This window comes from Plectrocnemia conspersa, unplaced genomic scaffold (genome assembly GCF_051122295.1).
Source record: "Plectrocnemia conspersa isolate PC_06_02 unplaced genomic scaffold, ASM5112229v1 ptg000002l, whole genome shotgun sequence".
In the NCBI taxonomy this organism is placed as follows: domain Eukaryota; kingdom Metazoa; phylum Arthropoda; class Insecta; order Trichoptera; family Polycentropodidae; genus Plectrocnemia; species Plectrocnemia conspersa.
In genome coordinates, this window is record NW_028277166.1 from 18,676,910 (window position 1) to 18,691,763 (window position 14,854).

Here is a 14,854-nt window from a genome sequence, read left to right on the forward strand (position 1 = left end):
TTTAGTAATAGATTTCAAGTTGAAAGACTAAAATAAACACTGTATTAAAAAATGCAATATACCTATTACGCAATGTGACTATAAAAACTATAATTTTTTATAAGGAAAAAAATACAGAAACACAATACACATTTGGACTTCACTTGTGAAAATATAATTTCACTGTAGCATTTATACATCGCATGTACATAAATAATGATAAGTAGGTAAATGTATACTATAATATTATACATATGAAGAAGTTGAAATAATACAATTTTACTAGCACTTAAATAAACAATATTCATAGTATTTCATTAAACGACCATAAGATATTGATCCATAAGATTTGTGCAGTTGTTTATTGCTATTTGATATTTATAATTTTGGTTCAGAGAACGTCATAATCAGTGGCCAAATATTAAATAGCAATTTATTCAAAGATTCAACAATACGAACAGCAAATACATCATAGCAGCAAGTGATAATAATACTAGTTTGTCAACAATACAAATGGCGTGGTACACACCTGCCAATCAAATAAACGATTTGCACAAGGGTTTGAATTGCCTACCATATAATGTTCAACGTATTGAATTCAGAAAAGTTTTCAATTTATTTTCAAGGTATTGTATTAAATAAAAATATATTTTAACCAAAAACCATGCATATTATGTCCTCAAAGTAGAGCCAGCAATATTAACAACCTTTAATCGTATATTTATTTAATCAAAATAATTTTAAAATATCAACGTTGCTACAATTATTTAACTGATATTTAATTAAGATATGTATATTTTCATAAAATAAGTCGAAACGTGTATGGTTACACTTTAAAGATAAGCTGTATGTTGCCATATGAGAAAAATGTACTTTGTGGGTATATGGTAGCACTGAAACTCATTACATTATTTTAGGAGTTTAAAATGTTATTTTTTTATTTTAATAATCATTTATAAATTTTATAATTGTAATATATTTTACATAAGTATATTTATTATTCATTTATAATATTAGCTATTTAATTATATATTGCGACAAATATTAAAATATTTTGTACTTTTAAAACTACATTTATATTTTATACATTGAAGTTTGGTTTTGGTTAAATTATTGACAATATTTTAAATTTATTGTTAAATAAAATTACATTAATGAAAATTTAATTAAAATTACTGTAAATCACTTTTATAAAAATCAATTAAACCGTTTTATATTAAAATAAAAATTGAGTTTTAAGTTTTGATCTAAGTAATTATGTAATACTCTTATAACGTGACTGTGCCAAGATTTCAGTATACAACTAGTTTTCATGAGGTAAGTTTTATTATTGTAGCACATATTAACCACTAATATCATAATTTTGACAATATTATTTTATTTATCACAAAGCCAGTGTTAATTTATAAAAAAGCTGTGTTATTTAAATAATGATTAAACTTCAACATAAATAAAAATGTATTTATTATTGTTTTAAATACTTATACTTTTGGTATATTATATACATTTATTTAATTAATTAAATTTGTTCAAATTTTTTATTGACGATATATAAAAATTGGAAAATAGACCACATAAATTCACATTTAAAGCCACATCATAGAATAAATTACAAAATGCCACAAATATTACATACAAACTTATGTCTATCAAACATATACATATTTTCTTGATAACTTACTGTAAGCAAAGAATATAACATTTAGTATATGTATATGCTATTTATGAACAATATAGTAGAAATATTTAACTAGAATGATCGTTTACAAATTTGTACTGTAAAATTATTTTAAAATTAATTGATCGCTATTCTTAAATGGTAGATCATCTTATTGCTATTAACTTGATGTTTTTTATAAACATAAAAAATAATTTACAGGTCCACAAACTTCAAAAAGATATGTATGTTTATGGCTATGCAAATATCGTTTAGTTGCACGAAATTAAATTAAAAATAAGACTTAGATTGAACATTTTTCTTATAAATGCGTTGTTAATGTGTTTTTCCGTTCATCTCGCCTACGTTAGTCGGTTCTCCGATTAGCGTATCTGTTATATATGGCACTCCTAAGATCTTGACGACATAATGCTTCTCTAATGGCTGATTGACGCCCCAGAGGAAAACAGAATATTTAGCTTTTCTCCAGCCTTCGATTACACTCCTAAAACAAGATTTAAACATTACATATATTCCAATGAAGATTATATATTAAAATAATATAAACATACGGGCTTGCTGTATCTTTATGCAAAATTATTGCTGAGCATCCAGTCCAAAATGGAAGAATCTTCGTGGACCATACAACGTTGTAAATTTCATCGAGTATTCTGGCCCCAACATGTTTTAGGGTATTATCAGGGAAACTAATGAAGAAATATGATTAATATTATGATACCATTTATATTTTTTTATTTCTAAGCATGTTTTAAAAAGAATTGTTAAAATTAATTCTAACCGTTTACGCAAATTTCTTACAGCATTATAAGAAACTGTGCTAAAACACCCCGGCCGATAATTAAGTGCACCAATTATAGACGAATCCATGATTCTAAGCTGAGTGTTATAAAAATATGGTTAATAGGATTAAGATATATACATACATATGAACAATGTTAATTTAGTGAATATATAAATATTAAAAAATTACTTTATATATAATGATAGGATTGAACGATGTAACGATTGTTGTATTGTATAAAATTGGATATTTTTTGTAAGTTTCCACCATTGTCGTCATAATTCGTTTATCAGTTTCTTTGATTTCAATAATCGCATTAACTCTGTTCGCAATAAAAAAATCTATAGCATCAGTCAACAACAAGGGATTCGAAGTATCCAATCTTGCTCTGAAATTAATTCAAAATATTTAATACTTAGTGTGGCAAATGAAAATCTTTCATATTATTAGGCTTCTAACCTCATTGGATGGTCATCTTCCAGTGATAAATCTTTCAATTCTGCCCAATCACATTCTGATATGACTTTTCCGCATAATGTATTGTCGTGCGCTAAGATACATTTTCCATCTTTAGTGATGCGAACGTCGACTTCTATGTTTTTACATCCCTTATCGACGCACTGTAAGAAGTATTAAATAAAAACTCTCGATAATATGATATAAATATAATACTGACGTATTTCAAAGCCGTCATAGTGTTCTCAGGCGCATCAAGAGCTGCTCCCCGGTGAGCTATGCATCGAGTAGGCGATGTGAAAAAGGCAGCTGAAGTGTTTGGTCTTCGACGACGGGAAACTATCAGTAGAAACGCTCCTAATATAGCGGCATCTATTGCCCACGGCATGGCTTCTCTTGTACCTGTCACTAAACCCCAACACGTCTCCCAAATCCATACTAACATCCACAGCATACCGCCCGCTAAGGTTATATTTATTTATAACCAATTTGACATTTGCGTGTTATTTTTAAATGTGCACATAACACCACAATTGGCCACCGTCAAGACATCATTTTAAAAATATGGATTGTAATGTTATTTTAATTTACACGATTATTATATGTAATAAAAATAATTTAAATAGTTTTTTCAAACAAACACACATCTTAGACATTAAATATTTTATTTCATTATAAATAATAATATATTTTTCTACATAGTTTCTAATTTTTCAAATTTAAACTTATTCTATTAAATTTGTAGGTTGTTACGTTTGTAGCAAAATAGTATAACATTGAGGGAATTTGGGCTGAGATAACACTAATAAATTTTATTAATATGCTGAAAAAACACTAATTAATATTTTTTGGGAGGGGGGGAATTTTAATATTTTAACACGTAAACATTTTTATTTTCCACCTGTCAGTGACCGCGGGAGGGAAAGGTTGTATCCCGTTACAAATAATATATATGATTATTATTTTCCCTTCAAGGAGAATAATATTATTTTATTTCCACAAAATTGCGTTGATTTATATTATATCTTATTAAGATAAGATAATATGAATATTTTAAATTACTATATATATTATCGGTAACACATAAATTATATTAATATTATGACTGCATTTGTCGCTTTATAAACAGTCAGAATAATTAAAATATGTAATTATTTGAATTAGGATACACAAATAAAACATAATTTACAACTACACGTGGTAAGTCAAGTCTTATATTGTAAAAATAGATTGAATAAAATAAACATTTAATTTAATTTTAATCATTTATTTAAAATAATAATATTATTTACAGTACTAATAATTTATGGCTTGTTTGATAAATATTTAAATACGACCGGCTTTCGACTGGTTTGATGAGCTGATATTGATTGCACAATTTTGTGGATTTTTTGCAATTCTCTCATGAAAGTTATTTCAATGTGTCTTAGCTGTTGTCGAACTTCCTCTATAATATAAAATTTGTATAATATATTGTACTGTAAAACTAGAAAAGATACGAAGAGTATACATTATTCCAAGATATTGTATCCATAGAATATTTTTTTATGTATAAAAGATTATTTCAAAAATATACATATGTACAAAACCATACAGGCGTAATAAATGCACATTACTGATCTATAACCATTTTCATTATTTACAATTGTTGAAAGCAATTAATAAAAGAAAAAACAATACTAAATTATTTGTAAATATAATTAAATTTTAATTCATAAAACCTTTTACAATAAAAATATATAAAATATAACACATAGAAAATTATATAATACTAAATTATAAACTTAAACCTGTAAACCTGAAACTAATAACATTACAATAGGCTAAGCTGCATCAAAGCAATATGTGCTTACGCATTTTATGTTTGTACTTGAATTTAAGTTTTGTTTTGTCATAATCACCGATTCTTGAAATTAGTGGATTAATAGAATAAATAATAATGCCGTGTAGTATACTAACTTTTTTAGGACGGTATATTAAATATATTTCGTTTTGATTACTAATAAAATTGTAACTTGGTTATTAGTATAATGTTGTATAAAATGATTATAAATTTATAAAAATTGTAAACATACTTCTATGTCAGTTATTGATATAAGTATACAAATAAGTTTACTTCTGAATTTATCCCTTTCCATTCGAATGATTTGAAAATGTTTATTGTCCAACTCTAATCCAAATTTTCGTCCAGCAATGGTAGTAATTCAAATCCACTCTAGATAATAGAAAATATAACAAAGAGCCAAATAAAAATTAAAAACGACTGCTCCATATCCACATCCGAGAAAGTGAACAACTTTAGGTACATGAAATGTACAGCTGCTAGATACTTCTAAGGAAACAATTTTATTACGATAATATACAAAACACAGACCGGTTGTCACTTACGGCTGTGAGACATGGGAAAACACTCAAAGAGAATAAAATAAACTGGCTATCTTTAAACGCAAGATACTCGATTTGTAGGACGTCATATACGGAGAGACAATTTATTAAAACATGTTTCAAAACCCAGAGGTTCAGATGTGCTGATCTACTTGAGAAAATTAATGATGTAGAGATAACCAAAAAATAAATTAAATGGAATCTATTTACATATGTGTATCTACCTTTTCATTAGACGTTTCACTATAACTTGATAATTTTGTTTGTTAATTTGTGATTGAAATTGATTTCTCTAAAAAATGTTATTTGTTCCAAATTAACGCGCGTGTTTAAATGTGATTTTTCCGGTTTCCGATTTTCGGTTCAGTTCCGGTTCGAAGCCCTGATAAAAATTCTCTTTCAGGTTATACTTAAAAAGTAACTATGTAGTGTTTGCCTTATAGCTTTATTTTCTTCATAAATTAATAAATAAGTTGCAATATTATTCATGTTTATTTTATGTAAATGCATTTGCAGCAAAACAAAACGCAGCGAAATAACAACAACAACAAAAATAACACTTTACTGTGGCAAAAAATCTGCGCGCCCCGGTGATGTACACTTTATATACATGTTATGCTTAAAAATAAATGTATCGTTACCAAAATTAATATTTAAAATCAAGTTACGAACATTTGGACGCAAACGTCACTCTCACACACATCTGAATGTATTAATGAATTGATTTTTTATTCAGCATATTTATATACATTACAAGATGGCATGTATACTTGGTATACATCGCAGGAAGGAAAATGTTAAAATCGCGTAAGAACGAATTCGAGTATTCCCTGTGATGTCAACATTTTTAGTTGTGAAGTATCAATATTAAATCATTTGTATACTTAAAGTAATGCATAGACGTGTGGTTTCTTAAATATAAAATTGTGATTTTTCTTACTGGCGTGACAGACTCCTTTTAATTGTCGGGTTATTGTAGCATTAGCGGTAGCTTTAATTTGATCAGTTACGATGTTACACATGGCGTTTTGTATTTCTGACGGTTCCAGTTCTTTAATTTCCACACTCTTATCATACACATCTACGGAGAAAAAAAATGATTAAACAAACTATCGATTTCAATAGAACATAAAAAAATAATAACACAACCCACTATGTTATTAGTGTGCTTTTTTATAAGACGTGACCTACAATTAAATATTTCATCAAAGTCCACATATCAGATTTCGCGCCTAGTTCGAAACCGAACTCGATCGATCGATAATGATCTACTTTTTATATTTATATGATATAATCGAGCTAATGAAAATATTCACTTATGTAATGAACCAACTAGATCTAGTTAATAGATGATCAAATTTGTTCCCATCAAATTTAATTTATTCACACGTGAACTTTGTATGGGCATGCGAACGGGGGCAAGGCGTGTCCATTTTGCATATGAACATGCTCACATATATGGACAGCGTATTCGTTTGTGTGCGAATTTGTTATATTTATTTTGGAGGTTCGTTTATTAGGGCAAGGTCGATCGGAAACGATCCGAAGGAAAATTTATGACCCTTCGAAGTACAAACAATGCGCGAGAGTACCTAGCGATCAATAGAATAGATTGTTTTCAAGTGCACGATCAACAATTGGGCATAATGCCTATTTTACCTATTGCTTCCTGTTTTTCGATAGATAGGACATGTTGTGTCAAAATAGGAAGTACGTAAACTAATGAATACTTTAATATATAATTATTCTTAGTACGTTATAATTCATCCCTAGCAAACTTTTAGTGACAATGAAGTGATCTACATATTTTCACTCTTACATATAAATACATGAAACCCCCAAGATAATAATATATTAAACTTTTATCAACATAGAACATATTTATTATTGATATTTATAATTCATAGCAAAAATATTAGGTTTTATGGTAGGGATGATTATTCAAATGTAAAAAGAAACATAAGGATTTTTATATTTGAATTATTTAAAATATATTAATATGAAAGGCAAGCATAACATAACCTCAATCATATTTTTTCGGCCGAAAAGGATCGAATAGTTATCTATAATTTATATTCTCGTCTTACCTTATTATTTTCCTGAAGTCATTTTCAATAATAGTCAGAATACATTAATTCCAAGAACATGTTAACTATCTAGTTCCCATACCATTTTCTTTCTCATGTTGTTTCTATATATTTTCAATGTGTATAAGAAATGCGAGTGTAAAAATTTGAAAGAGTATTTTTATGCTTAGTCCAGTATAGTTTAGTATAACTCATTTACGATTAAAAAATCAGTTAGCATGTTCTTGCATTGGGGCAAAACTTTTTACTTTTATTGAGAAACTAATTAAGTGATTTTCCATTGCCTTTTACAGTGTATGTTTTTTTCTAAATTGAGAAACGCCTCACTTACAAAATATGTTTTAATATGTATTTATACATATATGAATATATATATATATATTTTATTATAGAGTTATATTATATGTACACTTTAATGTTTTTTTTAATAGTGACTGTTCTTTAATTAATAACTAATAATGGCTTTTTGGAATTAGATTTAGGTGCAAAATCAACATTGGTATTAAATTATTTTATCCTTAAGTTACACAGTAGTCTTTTGAGAGACAATTAAATTAAATGTTTCCTATCAAAATTAATAATAAAAATGAAATTATGAGCTACATAATCTTTTCTATTTGTAGATATAATTTGAGTATAAAGAATTATTGAAATAATTGTAAAATTATATTTGTTGCTAAAAATACGACAAATCTAATTTAAAAATAGATTTTCATTAATGGATGAATAAAGTATATATAGAAATATTATTATTATTAATAGTTAACAATGTAAAATTAAAGTAAATAAAAAATGTACCTGATCCATAATATGTTGGAAATCCTTCACAGTTTATAATTAATATTACACTCACAATGACAATCATTTTTGAAAACATTTCTATCGACATTTTACTAAATAATTAATTATTTTTGTTATTATAATAATGAATATTGTACAAAACGACTGTTCCAAGCGAGTGCAGAGATTGTATATAATTGGCAACTGTATGATACAAGTCACCAAATTTAACTGAATACTAATTCACTAAAATACACGGAGCTGTTAGTTATATACGCGTATATTCGAGCGAATTGCAAAATATACCTATATATTTTTTATCCAAAGTTAGACTATACCAGAGGTTTAGAACATTGGTCGATGCGAAGAAAAATATAAAACTAGAACATGTTGTATTATAAAAGTAGTTTATAAACAGTTCAAATGATTATGACGCATTTGAGTAATATTGTTGTACTTTTTAGAATTAGGCGGTATGTAAATTCAAACATGTTCACTAGCAAAATAAAATAATAATATATTAATACATGTAATGTTTTCTCACTAAATATCACTTTCTTTGTTTACAAAAGTGTTAATGAGTTATTCTTTCTGTTTTTTTAAAGAGTACTTTACGATTGTCTCCGGATATTTATGACACCGGTTGTAAAACGACATTATAGGTTGCGGCCCATATTCAGACACAAAAATAGGTAAAAGCTTAAACTTATTTTAAAATCATTCATATTTTATTAATTTTTATTGCGTTACACATGGATTTATACATTTCCTATATTCATAAAACTGTAATCAAAACATAGCTTTAAGTATGATTAAAAAATATTTTTTGCTATATTTTTATAATTATTATCAATGGAAAAAATAGGTGCAGTGTTCTCAGGTATACAGTGCCTTACCGCTCTCTATAATGAAATGCACGGTGTGTTCAACCAATGTTTTCGTAGGAAACGAGACCGTGCGGGCGGTAGAGTATACCCAAAAGTACGCTCGCTTTATCAAAGTTTCAAGTCTTGCAGGCCCGAGATAAGAGAATGATGATCTCGTGTCACCGAGATAATTTTAGAGAATGTGAAAATTCTCGTATCAGTGATCCTGTAAGATTTTGGAGATTCGTCGGCTCTAAGCAGTGCCACAGTGATGCATCACGATCGAGATAGCTATAATAACATAAAAAGTATTGTTTTGGGAAGCTCTACAGAACAGACTTTATTTATGATTTTATGTTTCTTATTTTTATTTTATCTTTCGTTGTAAACTGACAGGCGTAAGCCCAGTGCGTTGAAACGGGGTAAATTAGTATCAACTGGATAAGTCAATCAGATATGAATAATACCTAAGTGAGTATTAACTACCAGACTGAAAGAGTCTGCTGCTGGGATCGAACCCATAGCATCTTTGTTACCATTCTAGACTTTACGGACTACGCTATTCTGACCTTATGTATTTTTATGTTTATTAATCTCATTATGTCATATGATAAATAGTATATCTAAAATTTCATTTAAGTTGATTAATTAATCCTAGTGGACCAACAACTCGGGTTTCATCGGTGTCGTTATCCTGTCACTAACCTTTAGTGACTTTCTAAGGCTGTGATCAAATCTCTCGATTCTATAATCCAGGTCTATGTAATCTACATCGATTTTCAAAAATATTCGATTAGGGATTCCAGCTGGATTCTCTGATTTATCAACAAGAGGAAACGCGGATCGTATCCGATTTTTTATCCTAAGAGCGTTGGAAACACACTACATTTTCAACGTAGTCTGCATTAAATGATACACTTTTTAAAGTTGCCGAGGAGCGATGTCAACAATCGTCGATGCTGTGGACCGTAGGGTGGCATAGGGGATCGCGATTGCGTCCCTTATTCTTAAAAATAAATAAAGATGTAGAAATAGGATAGTAACAAAAAATGAAATATTTTTAAAAGAGACTATAATTTAAATTAAAAATCTTAAAATATTTACTAGCACATTATTATTTAAAAAATAGTTTCAGTTATGTACAACAGATGTCTCTAAATAAAAAATGTATTTTTATAATTATAAGTAAAATGTCATTATCAATAAAATATACAATGAGAAATCTATATTACATGATTTCCCAAGAAATTACCAAAATACCTAGGTGTATCTATATACGAGGAAAAAGGAAAATTTACTAAGGTAATACTTATAATACCATATATATTTTAATTTATTCTTATGATTAAGGCATTATGCATAACTATATTATTTAATGTATACTTATATTATGTACAGTTACCATCGGTTTGTTATACCTGTTTGATGTGAACGTTCGCCCTTGCACGCTGGATCTCTTTGATCTCTGAAGTGGAAACATATTTAGACGCATTTTTCTTTCAATTTCTACTTGTCTGGATATGTTTATTAATATATTATATGGTTTTTGACTGTCGATGTTTGCCATAAACTGTATTAATAAAAGCTTTGCTAAACATAACTGAAATCGCTCTGTGATAAAAAGATATATTTTTATTTCTGCGAGTTTGCCTTGTATATGATTTACATTTTAAACATAACCTTATATTATTATTCATTGTCATGATAAATTATTATAAAACTAGATATCTGCGCAAGTCGGGAAAAAACTGGAAAACATTTACTGCTGGTCTATCAGTTTGATAATTTTTCTTCAACAAAAATTTAGCCATTAGCATGTTAACAAAAATATATAAATTATATTATTGTTTATTTATTTGTTATAAGGTTAAAATAAAATGTTATAGAAAATATCACATATGTATGTACATACAATTTATGTTTTTATTATAAGAATACACACGGGTTTTCTAGCTTAACTTAAATTTCCTGTAGCAGCATCGAATTTTATCATACAAATTAGTATCATTGATTTTTCAATTATAAAAATACATTGAAGAGCAAGTAAATATTTGGTTTTGGTTTATGTTTCTCTATATTTTGTGTATAAGCCTAAGCTTTTGTATGATATTTGAAATTTGTATAATCAGTTAATGCGAGGCTTTGTCTTATAAAAAGATTTTCTCTAGCCCCCACTTGATGCCACGCAAACTCTTTGGTAGGGAGTTCCAAAAAAACGTCCGTAAGAAAAAACCTGATTTCGTTTTTTACAAATCAAAAGTTAGTTGAATTGTAATTATATATAATTTATATCTATTGCAATCTAATACAATGCTGCTAATTTATTGTAGATAGTACTTGGCGCCTTGCTGACATCACTGCTAAGGATTGAGTGGAACATATCTTTCAGCTAGCGAAATGTAATACCACTTTCATTAAAAATATTTGATCATAACATAGCGGAAAATCAATGTAATTTTAAACGTAATGATATACGCCAAAATGTATATAATTAATATCATGCATACATTCAGCTCTATATTTAAATATTTTCTTTTGACTTACATTCAATTATATATATAGTGCTTATATTTGATGATCCCATTTCATAAATACATGACATGACTTTTAGGATGATGTGTAGTTCCTTGAAAATATTTATACATTTTTATTAATTATTGTATGAAACTGCGTAGTGATTTTTTTTTCTATATGAAAATATATTGATTACCATATTCACCGATTAAATAATTCAAGGCAACATTCCGGATTGTTCTGGTTCATTTCGAGCTCCGTTTACGTAGCATAATCACTATTTGTCTTCCACAATCAGATTTTTTTTAATTATTGATCTGTGAACCATTTGATACGTGCGTGTCTCAAAGTCTTTCCCCGTGTAACAAGGGTGTTTCCAGGGTGTGTCTAAAATTCCATCGTTAATTATGGGTGCGACTTTGCGTAGCCACGATAACAAATTCGAAGGTGTTCCGTGTCGACGCTAATAAAAAAGCTAGTAAGGAAAATGGAGAACGAAACCACAAACAATGATTGTGGATGCAATACCTTTTTTGCTAGTTATTATTTTCTTTTTTATTAAACCAGTCCCGTGAGCGAATGTATTCTCGTGCGAACGCTTCGATTCACAGTAATTCTTAACATTTGCGACGATGCAATTTAACGAGAAACGATTAAACGCGAATAATGCGATCATTCATGGTAATTAATAATGACATGCGAGCGATCCATGAAAATTAACGTGGAAATGATTGACGAAAATTCAAAATGATTTATAATATAAGTTTGTAACTCCTTGCATTACATATGAAATATATCTAGTATATTCAGCAATCGAATTGCTGAAAAAAATATTATAAAAATTACCATCGACTATTCAATTTTTTCCCTCCCCCTTGGAAAAACTGAAATGACGTCCCTAGTCGAAACAGTCGAGTTTGTAACGCTCGAGCGTGTTCTGGGGTAATAAGCTGGATCTGACAATGTGCGATACCCATTAGCACGATGTATGTATGTTTAAATACAAGTGTTACTAAGAAAAAAAAAGGATATTAAAGTAGATAATATTACTATTCATGCAAATACTTTTCTTTGTACGCGTACTAATAATAGGGAATATTTTTTTCATCTTTTATGAATGTCGAAATACTGATATTATGATATATATTAAAATCTGTGTTGTTTGTCAACGAGAGTCAAGTTATTCAAAATTGTTTTATCTTAATTTTTGTGAATGTTAGTTACTTATATGCATTTCTAAAAATCTGGAAATACAACTACTTTTTTACTGAAATTGTATAATAACCACATCTATAGAAGCCAATTGATGATTTCAGTTTTCAAAAAACATAAAAAATATATTTGCTAGTAAAAATACAATATACTATCTATTTTTACAGAAGCTATTCTTAGTAAATCATTTGTATCTAGCGCAAACTGTTCGTGCTAGGAAAATATATTTGCCGGTAATTTGACACAAAAATTAACTTATCGAATTTGTCGTACAGAGATATGATCGTAATTATAGATTTTGACTGTGTCAAGTCAGATTTTACCTTGAATACACGTATCAGATTTAGCATTTTAAATTATTGTTTACTCTTTACAAAAGATCTTTGTTATTTGCCGAACAACCTTCGTGCAATTGCTTATTATAACCAATAGCTATTGAGTTTTTAATTTGTTATTGTTATCAACCGGTTAAATAGTGACTAATCTTAAATCGAGATCGAGAACCTAGTGGCTATATATTTTAACTATTAACATACCTGTACACAGAGTGTTATACATAAAGGCAGTGTGTATGACTAAAAGTTCTCTTCGTATCTAAACCATTATTAAATTGAAAACATTTGAGAATTGCTCGCATATTGCTGTATTTTATAAAAATCAACAGTATGTTATATATTATGTAGCCGAAATAGTCGTTTTAGTCATGGGTATGTTTGGAATCGTATTTTAATTAGTACTTAAATATTATATTATCGTATTTCGAACTCAAATAGCGTCGTTAATAAGTTACGATTGTATTATGATGAACACTCTAAATTGTAGCGTTGTATTCAATGGTGTAGCTAAGGGGGCGGACCGCCCCGGGCGTTACTTGCTTGGGGGCGGCATTTTTGCGATGGAAAGACCGTTCATGTAGTGTGGTTCTTAGACTGAATGCGCTAAAAATATATGTATATCCACGAAAAGCTAAGAGCTAAGTTGAATATGTGAAAACAATAAACAACAAATGCTGATTTTATGATCCGGACAGTTTCGAAGAATCAGTATAAGCTGATTTTATGATTTGGCCAGTTTCTTAGAATCAGTAAAAATTGAAGTTACACCATATGTTATCCATTGTTTGTTCGAGTCGAGCACGTGCTAAAATAATAAAATGCCTGATAACATAATTCATCAAACTTGAAGACTGTTTTGCACATATTTTTTTGTGCATATAATACGTGAAGGGTATGTAGTTTTGGCATATTGAATAAATGCATTGAGTTACAGATTTTGTATTAGATAATTGTATAGGGGGGGGGGGGGCAAAATGAAAGATCGCCCCTGGTGCACAAATCCTAGCTATGCCACTGGTTGTATTCATTATAAATCGACACAATTAAATTGTTCAATATGCGACTATAAATTAGTTTTTGAGAATAGATAATTTTTCTTCCTAATTGGAAAATAAACATTTAGGAAATTAGGGAATAAATAGTAAACATGTATTTGTATTTTGTATGAAATTTGGCAATATTGCAAAACTTCGTGCATATTATTTGCATTTATTTATAATATGATAATGAGATTGTTCTATCTAATATATTCATATTGATAGATTATGATAGGACATTTGTTATTAGAAACGATAGAGATAAAAATATTCATATGGATTCACGTTTACAACGGTGTTTGTTATTATTATTTGAATACTAATAACTAATATAGAATTTAGAATTTTAGCAGATTTTTATTTAAAAAATATCTTAGCTGTGTAACGAGAAATATTTTTTTTATTTCTTATACATATATTAATATTAAAGTAAAAGAAAATTAGTTTGTCTTGATTTGTTTAGGAGCTGACTAATAACAAGATACCGCTGTCTACTTACTTCATGTTAGTTAAAAGTTAACCACTTTGCAGGCGTTGAGTATTTAATACTCTATAAATGTCAAATAACAGTTGGAAGTAACAGCTTACTAAGGACAGTTGAGATTATCAGTTGTTTTACTTTTTGTCAGGATGTGTTCGATGCCTCTCCAGTTAATCTTCGTTTTTATTTTAACTGGTGGGTAATTTTATCTTTTTGTATTGAATGTTATTTTAGGTAATCTGTTATCTATATTTTCAACCAGT

The 14,854-nt window shown here is 28.4% G+C and overlaps 2 protein-coding genes across 3 annotated transcripts; both read right to left on the reverse strand.

The window, feature by feature from the left end:
• Window positions 1–1,503: 1,503 nt before the first annotated feature.
• Window positions 1,504–3,425, reverse strand: LOC148237951 (glycerophosphodiester phosphodiesterase 1). The gene is made up of 6 exons (XM_088205049.1): window positions 3,115–3,425; window positions 2,898–3,058; window positions 2,628–2,826; window positions 2,436–2,533; window positions 2,209–2,343; window positions 1,504–2,141 (listed from the first exon to the last, which is right to left on the reverse strand). Exons 1-6 carry the CDS (start codon window positions 3,346–3,348, stop codon window positions 1,973–1,975), a joined length of 996 nt encoding a protein of 331 aa, XP_088061175.1. The 5' UTR covers window positions 3,349–3,425; the 3' UTR covers window positions 1,504–1,972.
• A 747-nt stretch (window positions 3,426–4,172) lies between these two features.
• Window positions 4,173–8,362, reverse strand: LOC148237952 (uncharacterized). Of its 2 annotated transcripts, none has more exons than XR_015808906.1 (3): window positions 6,433–6,893; window positions 6,220–6,360; window positions 4,173–4,341 (listed from the first exon to the last, which is right to left on the reverse strand). XR_015808906.1 is itself a non-coding variant. In XM_088181594.1 (3 exons), the coding sequence occupies exons 1-3, from the start codon at window positions 8,253–8,255 to the stop codon at window positions 4,199–4,201; spliced, it is 375 nt and encodes a 124-aa protein (XP_088037720.1). In that variant the 5' UTR covers window positions 8,256–8,362; the 3' UTR covers window positions 4,173–4,198. The 2 variants fall into 2 exon arrangements, 1 of the variants encoding a protein (XP_088037720.1); XM_088181594.1 differs by lacking the exon at window positions 6,433–6,893 and adding an exon at window positions 8,165–8,362.
• Window positions 8,363–14,854: the final 6,492 nt, after the last annotated feature.

Excerpts from the sequence above, each read along its gene's own strand:
- LOC148237951 (XM_088205049.1), bottom strand. The coding sequence starts at position 3,348 with ATGCTGTGGATGTTAGTATGGATTTGGGAGACGTGTTGGGGTTTAGTG. Across the intron at positions 2,827-2,897 it reads GAAGATGACCATCCAATGAG|AGCAAGATTGGATACTTCGA; the intron begins GTTAGAAGCCTA and ends AATTAATTTCAG. Across the intron at positions 2,534-2,627 it reads ATCCTATCATTATATATAAA|CTTAGAATCATGGATTCGTC; the intron begins GTAATTTTTTAA and ends TATAACACTCAG.
- LOC148237952 (XM_088181594.1), bottom strand. The coding sequence starts at position 8,255 with ATGTCGATAGAAATGTTTTCAAAAATGATTGTCATTGTGAGTGTAATA. Across the intron at positions 6,361-8,164 it reads TCCAACATATTATGGATCAG|ATGTGTATGATAAGAGTGTG; the intron begins GTACATTTTTTA and ends TTTTCTCCGTAG. Across the intron at positions 4,342-6,219 it reads AAAAGGAGTCTGTCACGCCA|AGGAAGTTCGACAACAGCTA; the intron begins GTAAGAAAAATC and ends TTTATATTATAG.